Consider the following 10,440-nt stretch of genomic DNA (forward strand, 5'->3'; position numbering starts at 1 on the left):
ACTTAAATGATTTTAGCATATGGCTGCAATATAACAAAGAGTGAAAAATTTAAGGGGGTCTGAATACTTTCCGTACCCACTGTAGGTAAACTAGCTCCATCTCTACAAGCTGCAACGTTAAACGTGATGCACACAATAATGCATCAGTAATTATAATTGAATATTATATACACTGACATTAAGTCTGCAATTCTGGAGAAACAGCACTTTTACTTTTAGTACTTTAAGCTTTGATGCCAATATTTTTTGCAATTTTAATTAAGTTATATTTTGATTGCATAACCTAAACTTGTAACAGGGTATTTTTACACTGTTGTAAGGGATTTGAGTACTTCCACTAGTCCACACTGTCTTCCAAGTATTTCCTGTACAAATTCATTTCAATAGCATCATAAATTCATTATCCTTTGTATGACAGTTATGGGGGGAAACTATTTTACCAGCTGAACAGGTACACTGATCTGTCAGTAGAGAGAAAAGCTAAGTCTGTTGGAGTCTGTGTTTGTGTGTAGGGGCTTGGATTACTATCTTTGTGAGAACTAAGTCCACTTTCCAACCATCACAGAGGAGACACTTCTGCATTGTGAGACATTTAGTGGGTGCTCACTGTTAAAACGATTGACTGATGGTTTTAGGATTAAGGTTTGGGTCAGGTGTTATGGTTAAGGTGGTTTGGCATTTAGGGTAAGAGGATAGGAAATGCATGTCAGTGACTGCTGTCACAACTGGAGAACGACAGACGTGTGTGTGTGTGTGTGTGTGTTCGAGAGAGAGAGAGACATCAAGAGAGAGAAGTGCAGCACTTGAGTCAGTCTTCGGTGAGACAGCAGTGAGGGAGAATCATGCCGCGCCTGTTCCTTTCCCGTCAGCCACTTTGCTGCCATCATCATCACTGTCCTGTAAATCCAACCAGACACAGCTGAGGAATAATGTCAGCGAACAGCAGCACGGGGACAGCACAGGTGAGGGACTACACCTGTGTGCGCTTCTACGTGTCCACCGCGTCCTTCTCGGTGCTTCTTTTTTTCAACCTCATCATTAACTGGACCATAGTTCGCGAGGAGCGGTTTCGGAGTCATGCCCGCTTCGTGCTGGTTTTCCACCTGCTGGTGTCCGCTCTTGTCCACCTGGGCATGAGCAGTGTCTTCTACTACCAGATCCACCTGGACGCACGGCCGGGGCGCACCGTCTGCCTGACCATGATCACGATTTTGATCAGCAGCGCCTCCAACATCCTCCTGACGCTGACGGCGATGGCTTTGGACCGTTACTGTGCTGTGTGCCATCCCATGCGCTACACCGCCACCTGCACCGCGAGGTACTGGCCCTGGTTGTTGGGTGTTCTCACCTGGCTGGTGGCTTTGGTCATTCCCCTCAGTCTGCTCCTTCAACCAGACTCCCCAGCCAGCTACGATGGGCAGTGCGGCCCGGATCAGCTGAGGCAAGGAAAGCTGGAGAAGGTGCTGTTCATAGGTTTGTGCACGGCGCTCATACTCTACAGCTATGTGAGGATACTAGTGGAGGGGCGGCGGTTAGGGGTGCTCAACCAGCGGAACCGGGTCGGTTGCAGGACGATCGCCTTGCACGGCACCCAGCTGGCCGTTTACCTCCTCCCCAACTTTGTGAACTTTGTGCTGACGATCCTGTCCAAACGGAGATTAATCCAGGCAGAAACCAAAGAGCTGTCGGCCGTGGTGGTTTTTGCTTTCTTCAGCTTGGCGCAATGCGTTGCGCCAGTTGTTTACGGATTGCGAAAAGAGGAACTTCTGGAGCAGCTAAGTCACAGGTTCCCCTGCTGCTCCCGATACTTGAAGACTGTCCTCGGCTGGACTGTGAGAGCCAACTGGCCACCCACCCACCACAGAGCACGGTATGACCTGATGGATGCAGCAATTTACACCTGTTCCCTTTTAAAGCTGAGACACCAAGGAAATATAGTCTTACAGTTCACTTTATAACGAAATTATAAGTCCCAGTTAATTTGTTGGTGAATAATAAATCCGTTCTTAATGATCAATAAGAGCAACTTTTGTGAAATATCTCTGTTAATGGTGAATCTAATGGTCTTGAGCTCATTACTTTCTAATAGGTCTTCATGTCTGCAGCTGCGCAGTCATTGGTGAAAAGTCACTGTCTCAGCTAAAGGTAGTAAGTTATCTCCAATGACAGTGATTCAGTCTTTGATAAAAGAATTAATCAAATGTGCTGGGAAAATTAATTGCAGCTCTCCAAGAGGGTCAGAGCTAAAAGGCTAAGTGTTCTGACAGAGATATTTCACAACCACATTAGTTATAACTGATCAAGAAGACACCTGGAAAATGATTATTAATAATTTGTAAGGCCATACAACTTACAGGAAGCTGGTATCAAAGCGGGATGTTAAATATCTCAAGGTCTGAAGGTGTTTTCTTTCTTCTTTAAAATGTTTGTATGTGGAGCATGTCTGTGTGGGAAAAATTCGGCAACCCGATGTTCTTGAGTCATGGGAAAGATTCGTTCAAAATCAACGACTTGTTCGTGAATGACACATTACTAATATCTAATTATTTATCCATTATTGACAGCAAGTAAAGCCAAAAAGCTCATGTTAGGGAGTGGAAATGGCAGGAACCACCGCAGGGGTCTTAAAGTGTGTGATGCTAATGTTGTCTTCCTTGCAGTCAGTAAGCTCACAGAGGGTAAGCAAAGATGGCACAACAGACCAGAGTAGTGCAAATGTCACGTCTGTCACCACTCCTTCATTTGTCTTGTCATCTCAGACAGCGGACACATTGTTATGTCTTTATTTAACATGCAATTTAAGGATTATTCCCTTGCAGGACCTGCCTAGTAAATCAGTTTAGTTTTTCAGATATCATACTGATGCATAGCTGTTTCAAATATTTTATCCAGGGGCGCAGTTTTGCATAAGGACAGCAGGGACATGTCCCGAGCAATATTTTAAAAAAAGTTGAGGCGGTTGCAATTCAGTGCTAGTGATGCGGTAAAACAATAAAATGATTCACTTTGAAGCAGGTGATGTCAACAAGTGACTGCAATCATGATTTGTTACAAAAGTAGCATCTAGGAAAGGCCGAGCCCTTTAGGAGCAAAGATGGACCGAGGATCACCTGTTTGCCAATGTATGTGTGAGAGAATTATTGAAATGTTTAAAAACAATGCTGCTTAAAGATAGAAAGGAATTTGGATAAGCCACCCTCTTCAGTACATAACATAATTAAAAGATTCAAGGAATCTTTCACATCACTTCAGACAGATGACAAGTTATTATGTCTTTACTTAACATGCAATTTAAGGATTATTTTCGTGCAGGACCTGCCCAATAAGCCAGTTTCGAGTTGTCGAGTATCATACTGATGCATGCCTGTTTCACGTTATGCGCAAATGTGATATTTGCTCCCAGTAATAATTTGTAAGGCCATACAACTTACAGGAAGCTGGTATCAAAGCGGGATGTTAAATATCTCAAGGTCTGAAGGTGTTTTCTTTCTTCTTTAAAATGTTTGTATGTGGAGCATGTCTGTGTGGGAAAAATCTGTTAATTGAAATTTCCACACCTGAAGTAAAGGACTGTCACATGAAGTCAGATGAAATGTCAGAATACACAGTGGAAACTCATCCAGGAGAAGCATGTGCTTTACAGCTTCTTTTTTTACCTTGACCTTTTACAGGAGGGTAGCTATTTACTGAGCTTGTGTACAGCAGGTAATCAATCACACCTTCAGCTTTCTTCTTGTGCCTACTGTGTGATAAACTAACATATCCTTTAACCAAACACAGCACAGCAGTTGCAGAGAAAATGCCTCTTTCCAATCTGAAATGAGAGTGCTTGGTGCTATGCCGATCGCACTAACAATCCTTTATAACAACTGATTGTACACAATGAAATGTGCCAAGGAGTGAGTGAGCATTTCTATGGAAGCTCAAGGTTCAACTTAACCCATTATTGGACCCCAAAGAAGGGGAGCATCAGGCCACGCTACCATAAATCTCCAGGGTCCCATAATAAGCCACGCCACTTTCTAACCCAAACCGATCATTGCACACAGATATCAAAACATGTATTCACTCTGACTTGAATACTAAGCATCCCTGAATCCTATTTTCACCCAAGCATGTATTTTCTCAGGTTATACAGTGGCTGGTCCAGCTGGCACACCTAAACCTAACAAGATGCATGAAAGGAAAAGTTCAAATTCTGGGGAAATGCATCTGTTCACTTTCTTGCTGAGAGCTAGATAAGAAGATCAATACCATTCTTATGTCTGTGCATTAAATATGAATCTAAACTCAGCTAGTGCACAGGAAACAGTCAGCTCTGTCCAAAAGTAATGTGCAGGACAGTTTCTTTGGCTAAACTAACTGTTTCCAGTCCATGTTAAGATGCTTGCTGCACTTTCCAAAACGCAGAACTACGTCCTAAACTGCTGTAGGTCCACACGCATTGTCATAAACAGCTAACAACCAGAAACAGTCATTTTGCAGAGGATATTGAAGTCCTGGAAAACACTGAAAAGAAGTGCTTAATTCAAGTGTTAAAATGCAGACTCTTTGCAGACAGGTGATTAATAGCAAGACCACTTGAGTGACAGAAATAAGTGTAATTAGTTGATTTGCATAAGGGACAACATTACTGCTCTTACTGTGACTAAATGAGTAATTAAAGTGGACATTTGTTGCACTGTTTCAGGATGAAACCACAGCTGAACACAAAATACTTCCCGTTTAGATGTTTTTGAAATTTGAGCGTGACACATTTTACCACAACACCCCAGAGGGCACATGAGCTCATTACTGAACCTATGGTGTTATTTCAGGGTTTTTGTTTTTACTTATTTTCCCCCCAGGGAGCGAGCAATGACAGCCCAGACAATCATCTCCCTAGAGGTCTCGCAAGTGGCAGAAGAGGGGGAGGAAACTAGGCCGATGTCAGTCAGGACCTCGTCACATGACTTATTCTCATGTCAAGGTGATAAAGATGGCACCTGATGGGTAAAAGATGGTGGATGCCAGGATGTCAACTGCCACCGGAAAGTTTGGTCAAGTGGCTGGGGAACTAAAAGGAGCCAGCCAAAGGAATCTGATTGGACTACTCGGTTGAGTCCGGACCAGGGAAGATTCAGACCAGGACGTGTGACAACAAAGGGCATGAACACGCTTCTACTTTGCTCTGTTTTTGGCCTGTGTGGCTCACGCTGACTGAGAGTGAAGGTGCCCAGTGGCCAACAGTAGAAGACAACACGATATCAGGAGAACGGGTCAGTTCTCTTTTTGTAAACATTCCTGCCTGGTCCAATGATTTAAGACCAAGTCACAAGTCAACTTCTATAACTTCGGGGCTATAACCAGCCCAGCATCATTTGGGATTCAAATTATTGTGCTTGAGGATATAATTTAACATATGGTCTGATGAACATTGTTTCCACGTCTTCTGAAGCTTGTGGATTTTGAAACTTGTATCTAATGGTTTCAGAACATTTCCAGCAGCAGAGGGGAGGTGATGCACACAACACGTCTTCATGTCTTCATTCAGTGTGGCAGTAAATATATGAAGACATCTCACGGTTCATTTCACATTTTTAGCAAAAGTTAATAACATTCAGAAATGCTTCTTCACGTCCTCACAGAGAAGTTAGATGAGAAGCTTGATATGACTCTCAGGGATCATGGCTTCATTCCCAAAGTACTGACTTTACTAAGTGGTGTTCTAAGTATTGATTAGGGGAGTAAAGATAAACAAGGATTTGTAAAGATAAACAAATGTGAATCGGAAAATCGATACGAGTCAGATGTACACCCCATCTCCTGCTGGCATTCAAAACACGCCTCCTTAACAAAGCAGGTCTAGGAAAGACACACAGTACAGATAGCTGCAGGAGTAAACAGTGCTAGTAGCCACTTCAGAGTGCAGAACATGCAGCACTTGTGTCAAACATACCAGGAGCACAACCAAACGAGGTCAACACATTGAACTGATGGAAACTATTTGCTGTGAGTCAGACTGAGGCCAGTGGGCAAGCAAAGGAGGCCTGTGTCAGCAGCTACATTCACAGGACATTAGCTGATAATTCTACCGTGTTGGGTTGAACTCAGTAACTGAAGCTATAAGCTGTTTCATTTGCAAGGACATGTGTTGTTGACAATGTGGGATTTGGACAAATGACAGCGACTCTGAAGCTGAGGCCCACAATAACCAGTCAGCAGGTTTTAGGTGAAAGATGCAGTCCAGCTCTGTATGATGTGGTGAAACAGCAGCTGGAGGTTTACCAGTCCCCAGCGCCCATTGTTTACTACTGTTAAAAAGAGAAGACATCATGTTTCATCTATTTAGCTACTAACCGGCCACTTTATTAGGTACACCTGTACCATTGTATGCACTTCAACAACACTTCCACTTTAACATCTGTGTGTATGAAGCTGAAAATGTTTCAGTTTTTGGTGAAATTGTTATACATATATCAATTCAATTATATGTTTATTATTGGGGTCACAGTAAAAGGTTGTGTTGTACTGGACTACATTATATCTAGATATCTCTATATTTTTGTCCTGAAACAGTCAGAATATTAGGAACACCATCTTTAACTATGACCTCATTAATAAACAAATGAATTTACAAATTTATGACAAAACAAACATTTGGAGCTTCATAAACACCGATGTTAAGGTGGAAGTGTTGCACTGAATTACACGATTGTACAGGTGTACCTAATAAAGTGGTTGGTCATTGTACAAAACTCCTTTGAGCAAACACCAACTCTCTTTAATTTTATACCCTAAACAGATACTTTAATGTATATATAGTCTTTCAAATAAAAGCTAAATTAAATCATTCTGAATCATACTGTATCATATCATTACAAAATTTGCTGTCTTTTTATTTTTTTTATTTTTTATCTAATCATGGACCATGTGCATTAAAATGCACTCAGAGGTATTCAGCAGATTCATCACGACCTATTGCTCAGGCCTACATATTAGCCACTTTTACTAATAAAAAGTATCAGTATTGATATTTGTGATGTTAGCGTGGCTTTTAATAGGTAAGAGATCGAAACCAAGACAGCCATCTGTTAGTGAGGAGATGTGGCGTACTTAAAAAAGACAAACTGTGGATGCACATTTCTGTCTGGTTATTAATAAGTTAGCCATAAAAAATAGTCATGGTAAGTAAAAAATCTTAACTTCCTAAGTAAAAATTTGGTCATTTTGTTTTTTGTTTTATTTTACTTTGGTCAAAATTAGAATAAGTTAGAAATCCGACTACATAAAAGTGGGATTTCATAATTTTGACTTTATCTCAATTTGGACTTGAGCAAATTTTGACTTCCTCAGTAAACATTGATTTAAAAAAAAATGTAATAAGACATTTTTGCTAGTCAAAATTTCAACTTTAATCATTTTGATCTTTCATCTCAAAATTTTGGTTTTGTGAAAATGTTATCTTACTACAAATACAGGTAATAATTCTTTTCATCATGACCAACTTTTCTAGGTTTTTGTTTGGCTATAGGAAACGGCTAGTTCGTCTAAATGGCTTACTAGCAGCCTACAATCAAACAAATTAACGTTTCAAATTTAGTTTTTCTATGGAGTAAACAAGATACTGTGAGTTGTAGAGATGCTAGGGGGCAGTTTATGTTACGCTCAGAGGGAGGCTTGTCTTTCCACTTCCAGTTTTTAGCCTTATCCCGGCTTTAGCCTCACAATTAACAAATTACATCTTTAATATTTTCCCGTTTTGCTAACTCCTGGCACTAAAATCAGCCACATCTCCTAAAATATTAAATGATTCCTTTAAGGTAAGTTAAACGCAGTCTACAAGCAAAACAAAAAACAAACAAAACAAACCTGCTATTTCAATCCATCTGTGGGCACAGTTGGGTTTGTCAGTTACTTTTCGGTCAAATGGGGCCACACATGCTGGGGAATTCTCAACATGTTAACCACAGCCCTCAGTCTCACACCCAGAGGAGCAGCAGCATTTGACAAGTGACAGTATGTAAGCTCTGGGAGGTGTTCTGCTTTGTGTTTCACAGCAGCACCTTCGCTCCAGCAATCATGTGTTGGTGGCTAAGCACTTACTTGCATTCCTGTAAAGTGCTGCTGCCCTGTAAGAGTCTGAGCTGCAGAAGTGAAAGCAAGACTGCATATTATAATCAATTCAACAGAAATAGGAAGTGGCTTTGGCGGGAACAGGGTAAAATACTTATCACATGAAAGCCTGGTATGAGATGCTTTCAGATTGAAGAGTAAAACACCACTAAGCACTTATTTATCTGTGTATTAAGTCACACCATTATATGTACAGACAATCATTAACCTCATGTTGGAGCTGCAAGAAACACCTTTAAACCAGGTACCCAGACTTTCTGCAGTTGCAGTGAATGATGCTTGCTAGCACAGAAAACTAAACGCCATCTTTGGACGTTAATGTGACAAACAAAGTGAAGAATGAAGCTGCACATTCTGTGTCTTGACTCAAGTCACAAGAGGAACCTCAAACAGCATCTGTGGCCTGGTTTGTAAGGAAAAGGCTTTGCTTCTGACAATGATTTTGTGATGGACACTGAGTGAGCTTAACAGAAAAGTACATACTGTAAACACCACATTATATAAAGGTCATTTGTACATAATATAGGGAAACCTGTCTTTGAATAAATTAAATGGCTTAAAAGAGACTAGTTCCAAGCTTCCTTTGCTAACTGACCATGTATCATGAAGCTGCATTGACACTCTTTTTATGTTTAATACAGAGAAAAACTTAGTTTCAACTGATTAAATCATTCAATTAGCTACAGTCATGAAAGTTGAGGTACAAAGTAAATGGTGCATTTAAAGGTACTGGCTCTGTCCCCAGCTGTCGATGCGTTACACTTCACGGCCAAGTGAATCCTTTATTGAATTTGCTGTTCACATGCCATTTAGTTTAGTTGGCCTATCTGACAGTACACACATTGGCAAAGAGAAGGGACTGGGGGCAACTCAGCGAAACAGTCATAAGCAAATGTTATGCAGTGTGTTACAGTAAATGTCAATGAAGTCTGAAAAAACAAAATGCTGTGGAAAACATGTTGGACTGGTTTAACTGCGCCAAAGTCAACGAAGCAACTAGTAAATGTAATATTTGCAGGAAGGTACTTTCAGAATACGGGAAAGACCCGTGCTTTATTTAAACATTTATTTAGAGTCCAACATGTTAAAGTAATGACTAGGGTCACAGACGAGTGCTCATTCATCTTCACTGAATGACAAAGTAGAGCCGCTGTTGTTTTTACTTTTACTTCCACAACTCCTGCGCCGACTGACCTGTTAGCACACTAGAAGCAACAAATTGATGTAAATATTAAATTATCTTACATTTAGAACACTTATTTTAAACTAAGCACTTAAACTGATTCAATATGGGCTTCGATGCAAAGATGCAACTGACCCCCAGCCCTGCTCTAGTGCACATGTCCAAGTGTCCTCGTGCAAGGCACGAAATCCTAAATAGTTCCTGACGGTCAGGGTCAGGACCGTGCATGGAGGCTCGCTGTGTTTTTGTGTAAAATGTCAACTCTACATCCTAGTTGTATAAGTGTAGCCATGTTACCTTTTACCACTGATGTGTGATGGAGCATTAATGGCCATAAAGTCGATGAAGTCTGAGAGAATCTGGCCTACATAAGCACAGAACCTGGTTAGAGATCTAAAAGGCTGAAAAACAAACAAACAAACAAACAAACAAAAAGACACAGGGAGAGTGGCACATTTAGAAACCCAGAGGGTGGGGAGACACCACTCCTCCATTCTCCACCACGGCTGTAGAGATGGCCTGCAGATTTTTGAAGAGCTGTTTGGACTGGCTAGAGTGCAGAGCCTTGACGTCGTGCAAGACCCTGTCGTAGGCCTGAGGAGTACAGGGAGCATGAAACCGAATTAAAATGCTTCATCGCCAAAACTGGTAAAATAGAATTTATCTGCTTCATCTCGCAGTTATTGATCAGGAGCATTTGTCTGCAGAGATGTTGGGCAGGAAGGCTGCAGACAGACACCGACGGTGTGGAGAAAATACTGATACAGTGATATTTAACTAGCTGTTTTCAGGAATATCGTCCCATACTATCTATGTTTATCGTCCATATTATTACTCTATAATTAAACCTAATAGAGAGCATCAATCCCTAACACTAATGTTGAGAAAACATTCTAAGCTACACAATTTCCCAATCATCCTAAATCTAGGATACAGATGTGTACGTGCGTCTGCTTGCGAAGAGGCTCTTACCTCCATACACCAGGTCTCACACAGCATCTTTTCGTGCTGAGCTGAGGCATGGCCTTGATTCAGAGAGCGTGACGCCCTGCAGGGGGAGGAAAAAGGAAAAAGAGATGTCACTTTGTGCTGTGTGGGAGGGTGCATGTGGAATAATAGTATACCATAGAGAAAGTGAGTGA

The 10,440-nt window shown here is 41.2% G+C and overlaps 2 protein-coding genes across 3 annotated transcripts in view; one reads left to right on the forward strand and one right to left on the reverse strand.

The window, feature by feature from the left end:
* The first annotated feature begins 72 nt into the window (after positions 1 to 72).
* LOC109966489 (olfactory receptor 11A1) lies at positions 73 to 6,400 on the forward strand. Its single transcript, XM_020611346.1, has 2 exons — positions 73 to 1,870; positions 4,848 to 6,400. Exons 1-2 carry the CDS (start codon positions 930 to 932, stop codon positions 4,987 to 4,989), a joined length of 1,083 nt encoding a protein of 360 aa, XP_020467002.1. The 5' UTR covers positions 73 to 929; the 3' UTR covers positions 4,990 to 6,400.
* A 996-nt stretch (positions 6,401 to 7,396) lies between these two features.
* The window catches only part of acadvl (acyl-CoA dehydrogenase very long chain), a 13,603-nt gene continuing 10,559 nt past the window's right edge, over positions 7,397 to 10,440 (reverse strand). For both annotated transcript variants that reach the window (XM_020611329.1, XM_020611327.1), the window contains exons 20-21: positions 10,271 to 10,346; positions 7,397 to 9,892 (exon numbers count right to left, since the gene is read on the reverse strand). In XM_020611329.1, the coding sequence (XP_020466985.1) occupies positions 9,755 to 9,892; positions 10,271 to 10,346 (214 nt within the window). In that variant the 3' untranslated portion in view covers positions 7,397 to 9,754. The remainder of the gene's footprint in view (positions 9,893 to 10,270; positions 10,347 to 10,440) is intronic.

The sequence above is a fragment of the Monopterus albus genome, unplaced genomic scaffold, assembly GCF_001952655.1.
Source record: "Monopterus albus unplaced genomic scaffold, M_albus_1.0 scaffold112.1, whole genome shotgun sequence".
Classification (NCBI taxonomy): domain Eukaryota; kingdom Metazoa; phylum Chordata; class Actinopteri; order Synbranchiformes; family Synbranchidae; genus Monopterus; species Monopterus albus.